Source organism: Neovison vison, chromosome X (genome assembly GCF_020171115.1).
Source record: "Neovison vison isolate M4711 chromosome X, ASM_NN_V1, whole genome shotgun sequence".
Lineage (NCBI taxonomy): Eukaryota > Metazoa > Chordata > Mammalia > Carnivora > Mustelidae > Neogale > Neogale vison.
The window spans coordinates 104,453,792-104,471,808 of record NC_058105.1 but is presented as its reverse complement, the minus strand read 5'-3'; the positions used below and the strand labels follow the sequence as shown (position 1 = coordinate 104,471,808).

At 36.3% G+C, this 18,017-nt stretch overlaps 1 protein-coding gene across 7 annotated transcripts in view; it reads right to left on the bottom strand.

The window, feature by feature from the left end:
- The window catches only part of DMD (dystrophin), a 1,990,807-nt gene that overhangs the window by 719,254 nt on the left and 1,253,536 nt on the right, over positions 1-18,017 (bottom strand). For all 7 annotated transcript variants that reach the window (XM_044235639.1, XM_044235638.1, XM_044235634.1 and 4 more), the window contains one exon: positions 16,875-17,039. In XM_044235639.1, the coding sequence (XP_044091574.1) occupies positions 16,875-17,039 (165 nt within the window). The remainder of the gene's footprint in view (positions 1-16,874; positions 17,040-18,017) is intronic.

Here is an 18,017-nt window from a genome sequence, read left to right as displayed (position 1 = left end):
TGTTAACACCAAATCCATACCCTCCCCCAACCAAAAAAGTGCATTGTGTGGCTTTATGTTGTTATAACTTCTTGGCAGTCACTTACCCATAACGATAGTCACATTTGCTTTTAGAGGTATCATAATTATGTATTTAGAATTTTAAGTGTTCTTCAGTAGTAACTAAATTATTTAAGGATTCCTTTAGCAACCAATACAGTTTAGTGAGTAGAGCACCACATTTCCTGATGAAAATACAAGTTTAGAGCTATGAGGTCAGTAGGGTAGGTACCAGGCAGACAAGGGACAATGTTGCAAGACTGGAAAGTCCAGGAGAGTACAGAGACTGGCATGGGGATTGTAGGTCATGTAGTCCATGTAATTTTCCCTCACCTATCAATACAGATGGCATCCTAGAAAGGAGCAAGAGGAGAGCTAAGGGATCTGAAAGATTTGCCATTTATTCGAGAGACAGTAACACATATAAAGAGATTGATAAAACTGTTTCTGAGTGAGGTCCTTTCTTCTCACTGCCCAACATGGGGAAAGTATATGAAGATTTGTGAGGAATACATAAAGTTGCATTTTGTTCATTATATGACCCTTAGGTATTTATATCATTTATACAATTCTTCCCATATATTTATTATATTTATGACTATTTGCCTAATTAAGAATCCATGAAAATGTTTTTCAAAGTATCATTCCCAGACTGGTAGTCAGTACCACCAGGAAACTGCATTCTAACAAGATCTTCAGCTTATTCCACCCACATTAAAGTTTGAGAAGCATGGCTCTAGGTAGTGTGTAGGAGAACTGGGAATGGGTAAGTGTTAATCCTAGAATTTTAATTCATTTCCATACTCACCTCATGGATGTAACATTTACCTTCCAATGATACAATTTTATGAGTAAACACCTTCATGGATAGAGCTTTTGAAATCAGACAAGAAAGGTGGCTGTGCCTTTTAAGTTATTAAAAAATGGTACCGTTTTGAGAATTCCAAATTGCAGGTGCACAGCATTTCTGAATGTATCTGAAATCTCTGCCTGCTATTTTCTACCAAAACCCACTATCATCAAGCATTCAAAACCTTTCTCATTTAACTTCCATTGATTCTACCCTGTATTCTGTCTGTCAATCAAAGTCATCCCTTGGGCGATATAGTTGGTAAACCAGGTGGTCCATTCATTCACTTAAACAGAAGTTGTTCGAAAACTATTGGAAGTGTTCCCATGTTTCTCCTCATACATACTCAGAAAGGGATGGCATCCATATGCAGAGCAGAGCTTTCTTTTGAGGAAATTAAGAAATAATGGTAACACTGCTTCTGAAGTTCTCATGCAACCAATTCCAAAGTATCATTATATAAGTTTTGCTATTAATAGCAACAAAGGCTTGCTTTTAACAGAATGGAAGACTGGTAAGAAAAAAATTAAAATTGTAGTACAGTTAAAACATGATTCTAAGAAAGTATAAAAAAGATCTACGGTGACAAAATGGCTTTTAAAAGTATATTTGGAGCAAAAGAATTTCAAGGAAAAAAGAGGTTTGCTTTTGGAGAAGATGGTCTAAGACAGGTTAATGGAAGATAAAAGTGGGAATACTTTAATTCCTATTGGGTTTCTTATAGGTCAAGAGGAATGATATCCCAACTACAAAGAATAAAACAAATAGAAATGAGAGGGAACTGGTGCCCAAGATGGGAAGAGAGATTACAAAGTCCCCAGCTGCTCAGAATGAACTCTCTTGATCTAGATAAATTACATTTTAGGACACTAATAAAACTGGCAAGTCAAATCACAAACCTCTCTGGGTGGTCTGGAAGATTGGAAAAGTGCAGTTTTGATATTCACAAGGAAAAATAAGGTGTGAGAATGAAATTTTAATCTTCTAAATAGTTATTTAAGACTTGGCTAAAAAAATGCAATGCAGGGGCACCTGGGTGGCTCAGTGGGTTAAGCCTCTGCCTTCAGCTCAGGTCATGGTCACAGGGTCCTGGGATTGAGCCCCGCATCGGGTTCTCTGCTCAGTGGGGAGCCTGCTTCCCCCTCTCACTCTGCCTGCCTCTCTGCCTACTTGTGATCTCTCTCTTTCTGTATCAAATAAATAAATAAAACCTTTAAAAAATGCAATGCAGGGAGAAACTACAGGTCTTCTTCAGCTAATCAAGTATTTTCAAAGAATGAGAGTCTGTTGATATAGGGGCTTTGAAAGAAAAACCATATTACAGCCATTACCTATTATTAGATTGATAGAAAAAGCAAGCAATTATTTACATACTTGTTCCCAATTTTTAAACAAAATTAAATCAGTATTTATCTTAAAATTTGTCATCATGTTGAATTTCTGTATAGGACTGTTTGCTGAAAAGGGCAAAGACCATTCCCATAAACTTCAAAGGTTTATTTTAATATTTTCAGGTTATAACCTTAAGACCAGAATCTATTTGTCTTAAGAAACATTCATTAGAATCCTTGTTGTAAAAAGAACATGTTTTCACTTCAGGTTGTAAACTGTATTTGTCTCAATGAGAAAAAGACAAACAACCTAATAGGGATAAAATGGTAATGAATAAAACAAATCTTGCACAAAAAAGAAAATATAAATCATTCTATAACATTATTTTGATCCTGAAAGAAATTTATCTTCACTCAAAAGAAGAATACAAATTAAAATTACAATGAGATGACATCTTTTTCTAGCTTAGCAAAGATCAAAACAGTTGATGACACACTGAGTTGGCAAAGGTGTGTGGAAAAACTCCTTCATATTACCAACTGGAGTACACTATGATGTGCAATATGGCTGTATTTACTAAAATAACAAGTGCCATCTTAACCCAGGCATCTTATTTCTAGGAACTTATCCTATGGATATATTTGCAATCTGTGAGAGGGCATGAGCATAATGTTCTACATTGTCATCTTATAGCAGGAACAAAGCTTGAAGACAAATGAAATCATCCTTAATTGGAATGTTGGCTAAATAAATTATGGTACATCTTTAGGATATAAGAGTAAGCAAATGGAAAAAAACAAACAAACTAGAACACCCTTAAGGTGCTAATACAGAAAATAATTATCAGTATATATCTTTAAGTAGAAAAAACATGATGCAGAAACCGTGTTTATAGTATCGTACAAGATTTTTTTTCTTTAGAAGACAGGAGAAGGAAGACCATAAACACAAAAACACACACATCACATCCTATCCTCAGAGTGTCATCAAAGAAACTGATACCCCTAACTAGCCTGTGGGAAGAGAAATGAGGTGGCTAAAAGATGGAGAAGCAAGGGAGTATTTATGCCCTTCTATGCTTTGCATTTTGTACTGCAGAAAGGCACTATCTTTTCAATGAATAAATAAAATAATTTACACATTCCAAGTTTGTCATGGAAGGATGAATTTATTCTCCTTTGTAGTAATTAACCCAGTATGACCTTATTGATAGACTACTAATTTGTTGTGTATAAAAGGAATGTGCAGATTCTCTTAAAATTAGAAATAAAAATAAAGTGGTATCTAAATGGAAACACATTTCCCAAAGCACTGCTTACCCATACCATGGGAAATACAAGTGATAATTTGTATTATATTCCTCTGTACCCTATGCTATCTTATTCTATTTCAAGTAACTCATTAAATTGATTTCATAACTCATCAACAGGTCACCAGCAACAACTTGAAAATAGTTCCCGAAATGATCTCTTTTTCTTTATCGCTATGACCAAAGACCTCACCCAAGACCATGTTATTTCTCAACTACCTCAATAGCCTCCTAAACAGACTCCCTTTTTGGGTACTACATGCCTCAAATTTGAAGGCTTGCAAGTTACTTCTCTTTAATGATTCCCACTTCTCTCAAAGATAATGACTAAGCTCCCTGAAGCAGCATAGAAGCCTCACCAAAACTGGGCTGTATTTCAACATCACTAAATTTGTTTTTCTTCCCACACTTCGTGTCATTAATCACTTCCCTATCTTTGTTCCTGTTGCTTCTTCTCCCTAGAATCCTTTTCCTTTCCCTCACACACATTTCAGTTTATCAGTTCCTATCCATTTTGGAAAGATACACATCAGGCACCATATCTTGAGATCAGAGCTCCCAAATTATACAAAGTAGAAGTATCTTCTGGAGAGCTTGTTATAACACAGGTTCTTAAGCTTCACTCCCATCTACTCTGATTCAGGAGGTTTAAGGACAAGCTCAAGGATCTGCATTTCTAACAAATTTCTAGGTGACACTGCTGGTCTTTGGACCACACTTTAGTAGCTGTGCTGTAAACAATATTTTGGCAGGTTTGGGTATCATTCTTTCGGGCTATCACACCATTCTGTGAGTATACTTGCCACACTGCATTGTGAATGTTTCTGCCCTGATTGTGTTTAGTAAACTGAGGTATTTTAGGGGAGCATTCATTGCCACACCAATATGTGCCATTTTGGCATGCAGATCATTTTGTGCTGAAAACAATTGAGACAGAAAATCCTCAGGCAGAACCTTTGACCTCTCCCCAAAGGTAGAGGACCTATTCCAGAAAGGAAACTACCATCATCAATAACTAGGTATGATAGATAGGAAGGAACCTAGCAAGTCTTGTTTGATTGAAGTCCTCTCTAGGTGCCATTGTTTCTGGATGGCTCAGCAAACATTTATCAAACATTTACTATGTCCATTCTTCCTGTGGATTCCTTTCCTTTCCTTTGAAGTCCCAGGTCCTCAGTCCTTTTCCTTAGTTAGAATGATAAATATATTTTGTTTTGACTGAATATCTTTGGAATCTCTCATGTTTATGTGGATTCTCTGTATGGATGTAATTAAATTTGATTTTCTCCCATTAATGTGTCTCATGTCAATTTAATTCTTAGACCAGCCAGAAGAAACTTGAAGGGTGGAGAAAAATGTTTCCTCTCCAACAGTATATTCATACATCTGCTTGCCTCTAAGCAAATTAAGAATTTGCTTGACATAGTAAGTCACCTTAACGTAGTAGGACATTGTAGTTAATAAATGGTTTGTTAGCTGAACAGAAATTTCATTAGCTTAGCCTCATGTCTTTCTCTGCCTAGAGGGGTTGATCAGGGATATATGCAAATACTGATGTGCATATCACTGATACATTTGATAAAGTCTGCAAATTAACGTTTGTGGACAAAATGGAACAATATGAGCTGGGTAGGAAATAAAGCAATTAGAATTTGGCAACTAATTGAACAATTGGTCAAAGTAAATTGAAGCTTGAATTGATGTCAAAACAGAGGAAAGGTTTTAGTGATGTGCTGTAGGGCTCTCTTAGGATTCAGGCTATTTGAGAAGAAAATTGTTTATAACATAGATGAAGTTATGGAAGGCAGACATGAAATCGGAAGTTGAAAAGAATTGAAGAGATTGCAATACACTGTAATATAGAATCAGGACCTGAAGATCACCACCTCTCCATCTCTGCCATCAAACCAGATTGATGGGTTAACAAGTTTGTTAAGGCTTCATATAGTTTGGGGTTCAAAACAGGTTTCCCTTCTGGGTGGGGAGGCAGAGTGCAAGGGGAGAAAACTAGGAGGGCAGAGCAATCACAACTGAGGTGGTGGAGGCTGTGAGCAGAAGGTGACAGTGTCAATGAAAATACAGAAGTTCAAATCACCAGAGATGAACCCAAACCCAGACACAGAACAATACTGCCAGTTATAGAATCTACCTCTAGTGGTAGTGTGTTTCTTGTGTTTTCACTGTATTTGTCAGAACTGGTTCAAGAAATGGGAGGCACTGGACCCAAGCTCCGGGCACCTTAGTGGGCAAGTAAGATAAGCAGGGCCAGGGAAAGGGTTGATGTCTTTGTATCTAATTCCAAAAAAAAGTAGATGACTCAAGAGCAGGATGGAGAAAAGGTCAACTAGAAGCAGCACATGTAAAAAAGAACCAGTGACTTTAGATACTAATAAGTTCAGTGTGAGTCAACACTGTGATACAAATATTGCTGGAGTAAGGAACTATGCAATGATTAAAGGCATGCACTATGCTGGATGACCTCTGTGGTATTTTGGCAGCTTAACAAGCATCCAGCAAGGGACTAAATTTCCCCTTTCTCCTTCTTGTAGCATACCCATATTTCTTAGACTAACATTCTTCAGACTGGGATATGCTACTGGAGGTACACAAAGACTTTCTCAGGGATATGTGGGCATAGATTGTGTCCATGGAATCAGTTTCCAAATTCTAGCTTCAACAAGGGATTCTCCTGGTTTTATTTCTGTGGTACACAAACATCATACCAATTACCATTCCCATCTTTTGGTTAATGATAGTCTTCCAACTCTACAAAATAAAAGCATGTCTCTTCTGATGTATCCCAATGGTATACTGTGCCCAATATACATTTATGAAAAATAAAAATATGATTCAAAACATTGATGACTGAAATTCTCTTTTAATCAAGATACCATCAAGCACCTACCTATCCATTTCACTAATAGATTAATTTCCAATAAAAATCTATTGATTATGCTTAATAATTACTTATCAGAAGTTTTATATACTTAAGTAATTTCATTATTACTAAGTATATTTATTATTGGTAATTGTAGATACAATTCAATCTAATGGATATTTTAAAATACTTAAAGCCTTATACTTATAGAAAAGTGTTTGTAAAGATTGAATTTAAATACACATAGATATATTTGTCATAGAGAAGTATGATAAAGTGGTTAATAAAAGGCTTTATAGCATAAATATATATTACATTAGAATACACTTCTTTGGGGAAATAGAATGGAAATATAAAGAAGAAAGAAAAATGATATGAAACTTAAAGATGAGTTTGTGTACTTTTTCAAGTAGAAGATGGTAGATATTATATTGCTGTGGTATTTGAAGCCTACCGGATATATTCAAAAGAGCAATGAAACACTTTTTGAATGTCAATATTTACAATATGTCATGGGAGAAAACATACATCAAGTTTAGAAAGTTCAGGAGGATACTGAGTTTTCTAGCTATTTGGAGAGGTTTCTAAGCAGAATGGTATACATACCACTGTAATAGAGGATTTGCGGGAGCTTTCCTTCTTGCCTAGGCAGGGGAGAAAGAAAAACACTCTTCTCTCCCTCATGAAGTAAGTAGGAAAAAAAAGACAAAAACAAAAAACTACATACCAGTTTCCTCTTAGCCAACAAAATCTTAGTCCTACTTGAATTCTCTGTTCCAGGAATTCCCAATTCAAGAAACTTCTCAAGTTTATAATCTTTTCCTTACATGGGCAATTTGGTTGGGTGAAAGAAAATGAAAATCTCATGACTATCCACAGTCTTTTTTTGGATTGGTTTTCTGGTAGCAGCTTACAACTTTCTTTTGAAAGGGTGGTGTATTTTGCAAGCCTAATTTTTCTTCTTAGAGGTTCTTGTCAAAATTCCAGCTGTACTAGAAAAGATCCCATTCACCATCTTTTCCTATTATTTTAGGAAAATGTATTCCTACTATAGTTGTACCTTAATCTATCAAGTGCCAGAGAAATTGGCCCAATTTTTCATTATTAATCAAGAGGCAAGTAAGGATAAGAAAGGCAAATTAAATAGTGTCATAAACCCAGTTAAGTGTCACAGCTGGGATCTAAACATGGCTCTTTTGTTTCTCTTCCCATTATTATGCTACCTTAACTAAGCAAAGGTTTTTGGAGTTGAGAGGAGGGGTAAACAGTAATAGATAAAATTATGATTTTCAGTGTTCCAAGAGAAAGGTCTATGCCTAATTCCTTTAAAATATGGATTTATCCACAAACCAACAATCTTCAAGATTTTATTGGAGCTGGAATTATATATACTCTTGCCCAGAAGCAACCTAAATTTGGAGGGGGGGGTTAATGTCCAATAAACCTCATTTCAGTTGTGTGGAATGAGAATATTTTACCTTTTTGTCCAAAAACTTTTACTCACTATTTTTCAGGACACATCCCATGGAAATATTAATGTACTTAATAGAAAATACTGAAACTATTTTTCTAGAAAGGAGGATTAGATATAAAAACTTAGTGTCTTCTCAGTTCCTAGTCTTCCCAACATCATGTCTTAAAAAAAAAGAAAAAACTAAATTAGATTTCTTCTAATTCTGAGCTAGTACACAGCTATCTAAGGGAGTAACTATTTGAATGTGAATAAACTCCTTGTATGTGAATTATCTCCTTAACAGTGAACTAGATAACATTAACTTCCAAAAAGCTAATTATGTGAACAAAATGACACACCCCTTACTGACTGAGGATCCAGTGAGGAATGTAACTCAAAATCCAGTGCTCCTGATTGATAGTCTCTGGAAGCATGGTAAGGACATATTACTTTTTCTTAGGAGTCTGAGTTGACTCTAGGTGCTGGGTTAGAGCCCAAGATTTTTTGTTTGAAAGCTACCATGGGTGTAGAACATATTACATTCTCATCGAGATCTCATTTGCTTGAACTTCAGTTCTTTGGCATTTAAAGCACTCTTTTTCTGGCATTCTTACTTTGTTGTTACTTTGGTTCCTCCCTTTGCCATGGGAAGTTCTCACTGTTCTGACTGAAGAGAATAGCTGTGGGTGCTGTCAGTTTCCCTCCTTGTTGACTTGGTTTTACTAAAGATAATGTGGAATTTCTATGGCCTTTTGGGGAAACTTATGATCTCCCTACACTGGTTCATCTAGGACCTCTCCCTTCCCATCACCTCTGCTATTCTTTCTTTTTGTCACCTTTGAACTTTCCCTTAGCTGCCTTGAATTTTTTGATATATCGCCTTTCAAAACCTTCCTATCTCCCATCTGTTCACCTCTGCCAGACCACTTCCTGCCTACACCATCCTTCAATTCAACTATGAGCTTTGCGCTTCCTGCCCCATAGGGGGCTCTCAAAAGACTAAGGAACCCCAAAAGTAATCTCTTGAAGCTGAAAAGACTACTTGGAAACAAACTGGTTTTTTATAGACTTAGATGGGCTTTGGAGACACCCAGATTGCCTTGTGCTACAGCTTTAGTCACTCACCCAAATTTTCATCCACAGCCTCCATAAGATTACCTATTAAATCCAAAGAAAAGCTTAATAGTCTCCTACACAAATACTGAATGAAAACATTTAGACTTCATATTAAATATAACCTCAACTTGTTTTCATAATGGTTGCTAGTCTGCTACAAAATGCTAGCATATGACAGTTCACATTTATATGCTTCCTGGTTTTTTCTATAAAACAAAAGTTACTAATAGTTAAAAAGGTACAATCAATATATATATAAATAAAACTTTTAGAAACATTAAGGTCAAAGAGAAACAACTCTGTATGCAACATATGAAAGGTGTGTAATAGCATTGGTTTTGTTAACTAAGAAGAGAGTAATTTTGTCCTTAGTGTAGGACAAAATCTGAGTGGATATTGAAAGTTGTAGAAAGTTTGTGGAAAGGAAATTTTGTTTCATGTGATCAAAGCTTACTATGATTGAATGGGTTTATTTATAAGCTTTTTACAAATGAGCTTTAGTATCCACAGTATATTAATGCAAAACTAGAGTTCATTTTTTTTCTTCGTTAAAATGACAAAATTTTCTTGGATTATTGATTTGTTCTTAATAACATGTTGTAAAAACTTTTTCTTTACCTTCTGAGTAATTCAGGTAAGCAAAAATGATTGTGTCTTATCAGAATAATTTCCTGTGTTTTATGTGGATTTTATCATGTCCTTGATTATTTAAGAATCATCTCACTTTCGGGAGAGCCAGCCTTTTATAACCATGTCACCTCCTAGGTTTATTTTTGAAACCTTTCACTGTCACTTTGGTTAAATAGGTAGTCAAGCACTGTGTCAGTGACCCATGATCCTATTTAACCAAGGGTTCGAACTTCTTCACATTTTTGGCAACCTTTGATATTTTGCCTTCCACAAATCAAACCCAAAATGAAATCTTGAACTCAAACTGACGTGAAAAATCTCCAGATTTGTTCTCTCACATTTGTTCTCTCTTAATATCTAAAAAAGATATATGAAGAATAGTTAGGCTTATTTGATATGTTGAGTCAGCATAAAAAGCATTATAAAAAAAGAAGTTATATTTGTATGGGTCACATGTTATTAACGTAAATATTTCAGTAATTATATCAAGTTACTAGAAATTAGTCAGTGCCCTTGCTGTCCATGATACGACTTGGTTCTGCTTTGCCTAACAGACCACAGTATAATGTCATCTGTGATAATTCTAGTTATTACCCGGAAATGTTGTATGCCACAGAAACGACTGAATTCCTTTAAGTGAATTCTCACCAGATTTTTTATTTATTTATTTTTTATTTTTTAACAATGGCTGTTTGAAACCTATTATCATTTACAGAGAGTTGTTTTACTCTGAGGCTCCCTGAAAGTGCTTGTAATCAGCTACAGGGCCGGAATTCTTGTCTTCAAAAATAAGGGACTATCTCAGAGACCCATGGAAAGGACAGTATCAGGTACTCTAGGGCACAACCATCTGCTGCTTTGCTTAAATAGCTTTGACCGAATCAGGATTTCTGGAACTCCAGTGGAGAATCTGATGGGTTTATGAAACTGCTAGCTGGAGATCAAGCAAAACGACAATCAATTACAGAGAAGTGATTGAACTGATGATGAATCACTTGATTAAGGCTTTTCTTTGGAATACTGTTGATGCTTTAATGTTCTGTTTTCTTGACACAAGTAACTCTTTTTTTCTTCTTTCTTAAGCCACCTCTCAGATCAATTTAGTAGATTATACTTTTATAAACAGAAATGAAATATTCATCTTTTTCTCCCTGCCTCCAGAATTCATAAACTCCTATAGAGTAATTTTATTTTCCTGGCAATATGATTATTTGCACAGATTCAATAAGAATCTGTCTTTCTTGTAATAGGACATAATTGAGAAAAGTGATTATATAACCAAGGATTTGACTGGAATGTCATATTTGAGAATGATATTTACAAAATTGGAAATGACCAGATAGTTTTAAAGAACCAGACTATACTCTTTGGAGATAATGTTTACAAAGCCCTCTCTTCAGAAAATGAGCCTGTCTTATGGGATGTCCAGTCTTACAGGTAAATAAGGAAGGTCACTTCCTGGCAGTTCCAGGAAGCCTTAGGATATTTTGAGGTCTGTCAGAGTAGAAAAATTCACCCCAATCTACAGGTATTGCAGGTAACATCTCATGGCAAGTTCTTGGCATGGATTCCTAATCTCATGAACCTTTTAAAAGTCAAATCTGAGATTCTTTATAAAAATTTACAGCAACACAGACTTTGAAAAGCCTGTAGAGCCAGCTAGCCTTGCTGAACCTTCCATAAATACAGTCCAGCTTTATTTGGTAAACAATAATAATCTTACTGGGAGTACCTTCGATCACATGGGAGGTGACTGTAGAAAAACCCAAATTCTGTTTCAATGGAACACTGGAGCACACCCTGATTCTAGTCTCGTTCTTTGCCTTTGGGCTCTTTCCTATTTCCCTGTAAACTATGTGATATTGTTACTGACCTGCAAATTGGACTGTCTCACACATTTTGTTCATCCTTACCAAATTTTTCAATTCTTTTAGTTTCCTTCAATATCTGACTACAACTTTCCAAACTCGTGTTTCCATTTTTCTTCTCCTCTTCTCCTGACCTGGCATCACTGAGAACTAAAAGCTAACTACTTAGAGCATTATAGAGATCCTAGATTGTCCTATACTTGAACTTTCCTCTCAGGCTCTAAAGAAACCCAGAGAGCTGAAGCTGGACCACTTGATACTGGCTTCAAAGGACTCATCAGCACAGTGAATTATCTATGGACAACCTGCATGCCTGGAGCACTGCCTATAAGGGCTTCTCAGAAAGTTCACTGGGAGTCCCACAGCTTTTATGCTCTGCTACAGGAAATAGCTATGACCGTGGACAATCTTATAAAAACTCTCTGATGTCTGTGCTGTCACCCCAAATATTCAGTCATAAAATGGCCACTGCCATTGTCACATCACCATCTAAATATGTTTCCAGCCCAACCTCCAAGAATCTTCATTGGCTGCCCTCTGGACTTGGAAACTGGGTTTATAGTTGGTTCCAACCATTAATCTTTGTTTTTCCTTTTACTACCATAGAAAATACCCCTTATTAAATACCTAATTGCTTACACTGTGCTGCAAAATTCTGTGCTATCAAGTTTCAGTTCAAGTAGTCCTTGAACAACAGAAAGCTTCTGAAATAACTGGCTTGGAGTACCTTTCCCAAGCTATTCAGTGGGGAAACTGGCTTCCCCTGGACAAAAGAAGGCAGTGACAAAGATGGCCTTGGCATTCTCCTTAAGGTTGACTGAAGGATTAGATGGGTTTCTTCCTGATTATAGGCCTGAACTCTTTTTTCTTAGTGCCTTCACTTGAGAAAACTTTCAATTTTAAATTCCTCATCTGCCTCTTTGAGAAATAAGTCTTTTACCACCTCTGAATGTTTTTCTCAAATACCTGGGAGCCACTGCATTGAAGTGGAAGTAGTGGAAGTAGGAAGGCTAACTGGCTTCCCATCTCAGTGTGGGGTGGAGGGGGATAGTAACCTCCCTTCAGTATGGGGCAATTAGCAACACACAAGGCCAAATCACAGTCACCAATGTCCCCACTAGTGACCTCCAGTACTTTCACACTAGTTCATCCCAGTGATTAAAATATTTGCTGCCTTTTGATTCAGTGGAGTTGACCTCAGTCTCTCTCTCCTATTTCAATACCCTTGAATAAAGTCTTCCTTGCCTATTAAGTTATCCAGTGCTTTTTTTTTTTTTTTGACAATACTCACAGCAACATGAACACACATGCAGAAAGGACTGGACGCTCAAATACTTTATCATTCAGTTACTCTAATTGTGTCCACAAAGTTTTCTTTGTGGACTCGTCATTATGGGCGATTAATTTTCTTACATGGAAGGGAAGAGCCAACAGAACAGTATGCCATGTTATTTATAGATGACAGGAGCAAAGTCATTCTTGAAGGGAGAAAGAAAACTTTCCTGTCTTCAATATGGAGGTATTTCAGTCAGTAAGACTTAACATAACATTACGTGTCCCGCCTCCCCTCATATTTTCACACAAAGTTTTGAAAGCAGTAGTTAGGCAGTTTTATGTCAGATAAATAGTATACCTACAGCTCATTATTGACAGCATTCATTAAAGATTAAAAACATAAGACCCTTTAGAGAAATTCTAACTGGTCCCCTGTTCTTTGCATTCAATTATCATTTCTAAAATCTGAAATCAACATATTTTATGTCTAAATTGAGAGTATCTTTGAAAATCTAAATTCAAAGGCATGCCTTCTAGTGGGCTGACTGAAGGGAAAGGTCTGTGATGATGCCTAATTTTCACCTTCTACATCACAATCTCATTGATTATGTTTCTCAGTTTGCTAAGGGTTCGGTGAGGTGATTTTTCAAGATGAGTATTGCTATTTGCAGGATTTCCTGAATAGGAATATTTTGGGAGTAAATTGCACAAGCCAAGCGATGTGCAGTCAATTTTCACTCCAGCATAAACAATGTATTAGAACAGAGCCCTTAAGGCTTTTTTTATTTGGGTTTCATTACACAGCTAGCTGCATTTCATCAATAAGCATGAAGTGCCAAGCAGGCAAAACTGAGGCTCACAGAGGGTATTACATATTTTTCTAACAGGTGCTCTGAGTTTGACTAGAGAAAACAAATGACCTGGATGTCAAGGCCTTAGGCTCTTTTGTTTCAGAGGTAGCCATGGCGCCCATGGACAGACAAAGACAATTTTTTTACATTTAGGAATTGGAGGCTCCTTGTGCATCTACTTTCTTTGCACTCACTCATTCCTAAGATTTTAAAAAGGAGTTTCTTTCTCGGTGTTAAAAAATGGTCATGTCCACAAAAGTATTTAAAAACTATTTTTGGTTTTCAGTAGTTTAAGTCCATTTTTCCATCTCTCTTTGACTGAAAAAAGAAGAAGTTTAATCTCTTTAAATAGAGAGCTATAGCAGGCTGTACAGACTAAAATCACGTATCTTATAGTAAAGGAACTCTGAGCAATCTTAATAAATCATTTATTAGGCAGTGAATTTAGATAGAAGCTAGACAAAGAGGGATAAAGAAATAGTTAAGTTATTATTAATCACACAGGTTTCTATTTCCTGATTACAAGCTAGGGGGTCTGAGAATTATAGGGAGAATGTCTCAAGTCACCATATATATGATTTTATGAACTTTATTGCCTTGGATATAGCCACAGGAAAGAAGGAAAAGGCTAAGGGAATATTTTTGAAATCTACACTCCAGATATGATAATCTCAGAATATGCACAGAGGACTGAAGCCAAGGAATTTTACTGCCAGGGAAAAAGCAGCTGCCTCTCCCCTTAGTGATTTAGACCAAGCAGCAGGAGGCAAATATCATGACTCTCCAAAAGTACACACAGCAGTGAGAGTGTGGACTTATAGCTTTGATAAAGGAAAGTGATTAACACAGCTGAGAGAAGCTTTCACTCTAAACTGCAGGGACTTATTTGGCATGGATGTATGGGCTATGGGTAAACAAATGGCCAACACAAGTTTTCCATATTTGGGAACAATTATGTGTGGGTGGGGAGGTTGAGACTGGGACTAAAGTCACTTGGGTTCAGTCAACAACACCCCTTCGCATCAAAGGATTTTGTTATCCTTCCTATTAAATATATTCCATGTACAGAGATAGCTAATATTGAATATATTTTTTAATACTTGAATGAAGCAGCTCATTTTAACTAAAGATTGTATTTAAAAGTAAAGGAATGTGCTTTTGCCTGTGAGTTACAGAAAGCTCCTTCTGACTTGGAACAAAGAGATTATTGCCTTCCTCTTTATAATACTAAATCAAGAGATACTTAAGATTATGCTAGAACCAAGAGAATCTGGCTGAGGTTACTGTTTGTTGGAGTAAATAACTATGTCTTTGTTGAGATGACTGACCACTGAAAAGTGAGTATCGAGGAGATGCAGTTGCGCTGGAGACTGTACCCCAAGTACCACTGAGGGCACTGTGCTAGCAAGGTAAAAACAGTGAAGGCTTTCCAGGACTGGTGGCTTCCCTGAATGATGACATGGCTTTGCACTCAACCAGTCTTGTTCCTGTGACTACACCTAACCCAAACACAGGGTGAATGGTTCATCAGAAGCCAGGGTCTGGTGTCAAGACCTCTGCTGTGTCACCACTGTACCAACTGTGTTGTTCCCTGTCCTGTATACTTTCATAAAACCAACTAAAATTTGTTTGGGTAAAGCCTACTGTGACTTGCTCTTATTTGTTAAACTTGAATGGAAGACCATGCCACTAGATGAGCAGCCTGGGTTTTGCAGTGGCAAAATGATGTCTATCTGTGATGTACATGGTATCATCTGTGCTCGGGAGTTGCTAACAGAATGGTGGATATACATGGCAGGAAGAGGTAAGGTGAAAGTGGAGTGCACTTTGCAAACATAACTCATTTTAGTTGTTCCCAACCTCTCTTTCTCTCTCTTTCTCTCTCTCCTTAATCTCACTCAAGCCCATCTTCACTTGAGAAAACTTTCAATTTTAAATTCCTCATCTGCCTCTTTGAGAAATAAGTCTTTTTACCACCTCTGAATGTTTTTCTTGGACTTTCTCTTCTCTAGAATAACCTCACACTTTATTTTATCCTTGCCTTATCTCCCAGCAAAACAGCACCTACACGGAGATAAAAAGCATGAGGCTGTGTTAACCTTGAAAAGCCAGCAAAATGAAAAATCAGGGTCAGTAAACTAAAAGTAAAACTTTACTTAAGATGTTACTTATTTAGTCTGAAATTGCCCATGATTACATTAATCAAGAGGTTGAGATTTCAATTTTATTGCTTTATGTGATTAGCTGTTTAATGTTGTTGGCCCATAGGAGATGCAAAGCAGGGCATCAAGTTGGGATAAGTTTTTGGAATATGCTCTTGGGAAGAGAGAAAAGATAGGGACAGTCAATGTCCACAGGGACACTAAAAGGAGGAGATGGTGGGGTCCAACTGGCATGTTGGTCTAGAGCAGTAGGCTTACCTGTGGCACCTCATTACCACTCTGGGTGTCTCATTACCACCTTTATACTTTGATTAAAAAATACAGGTATCCATCAGACACTGGGCCCTAAGATGGGGGTGTTCAGAAAGGAGGGGAATGAGGCAGGTAAGTAAGAAGAAGCCGTCTGTATCTGAAGAAGAGTGTCATGATGTACTCAGGTCTGTAAAATTTAAGTCAGTGTACAAAGGTTACAGAAAATGGACACAGAGGTATATAAGAAATCTAAGAGGGCTTTTTATTCTACCTGGGGTATCAAAAAAACTTTTAAAAAAGTAAAGACATTGAATTGAGTTTTGAAGGATATCGAAAAGTTCATCATGCCAACAAAGGAGGAAGAAGTAATTTAAGGAAGAGAGATCAAAGACACAAACATGACATGAAACCACATACATTTAAACATAACATAATTTGTTGTGGCTAGAATATAAAGGGAGGTTATTGGCAGAATAAAAGGATACAAAGGTAAACTGCAGACAGCCTGAGAGGGTTTTCTAATATTTACTAAAGAGCCTATACTGTATTTGGTAGGCACCTAATGTCCTAAACAACTTTAGTTTTAGATAAGGAGTCTACAAACATATATTGAGTGCAATTAAAGTAGGGATGGCAAACGGGTCATAGTAGCAAAGATGTTGAAGGCATTCCAGTTATAAGAGTTTAATGAATACATTATTGCTAGTAAGTGCTGTAAGAGAAAACAATAAATGCTAGTCAATTTATTATTATTATTATTAACATTATAACAACAATGGTGATTATGTTAATGCATGAGAAACTTAGTTGAGTGACTGCCATTTTTTAGAAAATAATATTTAAAGCAAAGAGTCCCTACCTTAATGTCAAATGGTCCTGTTTGATTTGGTTGATTGTAAATTTCCAACTGATTCCGAATAGGAGACAGCCACAGAAGCAGGTGATTTAACTGCTCTTCTATCTGTCCAAGGTCTTTTATGTGTGCCTCAATTTCTCCTTGTTTCTCGGGCAAATCTCTAGAAACCTGAAGGGAAAAAAAAAAAGAGAAGATTCTCATGGTTTAAATAAAAAAGCAAAAAATAAATATATTCTAAAATTATTTGCTTTAAAATGTTATAGAAATTCACTGAATTTGGTGTTTTACAGGACGATATGGATTACTCACATGGGTTACATGTTAGGATTTAATTCATGTACTACAAATGATTTATTAATAGTCTTCTCCCAAATACTATACTTTAAAAACAATAAGACTTTTTTTTTAATTCAAAACACACACTCACACAAATGCATACCCAACTCCAACCAATAAAGTAAACAAATACATTCTCCACTGAATCACTCATTTACTAAACATAATGGTATTGCATATTAGATGCCAGATATTCTGTCGTTTTACTTCCTTCTAACTTTCTTGTATTTTAAGGAAAATGATGCGAGGGAATTTTTTTATGCACAAAATAAAATGGGGAGGTAGGCTATAGTTTGTGGTTCTAAGTATAACCGAGTAAAAGAAAATAAGATCACTGGAATAAAAAGGAAAAAAAAAAGACATTTGGATTAGAGTAGAATATACCAGTATGATCATAGGCTATTTCTATTAAGGGCTTACAATATGACAAATATCGTTAGTAAGTTTCACATTTACAGCCTTCTTTAACCCAACCAACAATCCTATGATACAGATACTATTCTTTTCCCCATTTTATAAATGGATGATGACATTGGGGTTGAGAAACATAGAATACCTTGGGAAGGAGTAGGATACTGTGTTCAACATTGTGAAGTCTAGAGTTAGGCTGCTTGGTTTTAATCTTAATTCTAGTGTTTTCCCAGCACTTCAGCAAAGTTTTCTTTAATTCCCAGTGCCTTCTCTACAGAATGCAGATGATGACAGTATCTGCTTCACAGGGTCACTATAAGGATTAAATAAGGTAATTCATTGTAAATAACTGAGAGCAATAACCTGCATGATAGTAAATGACAATAAAGTCACTGCATG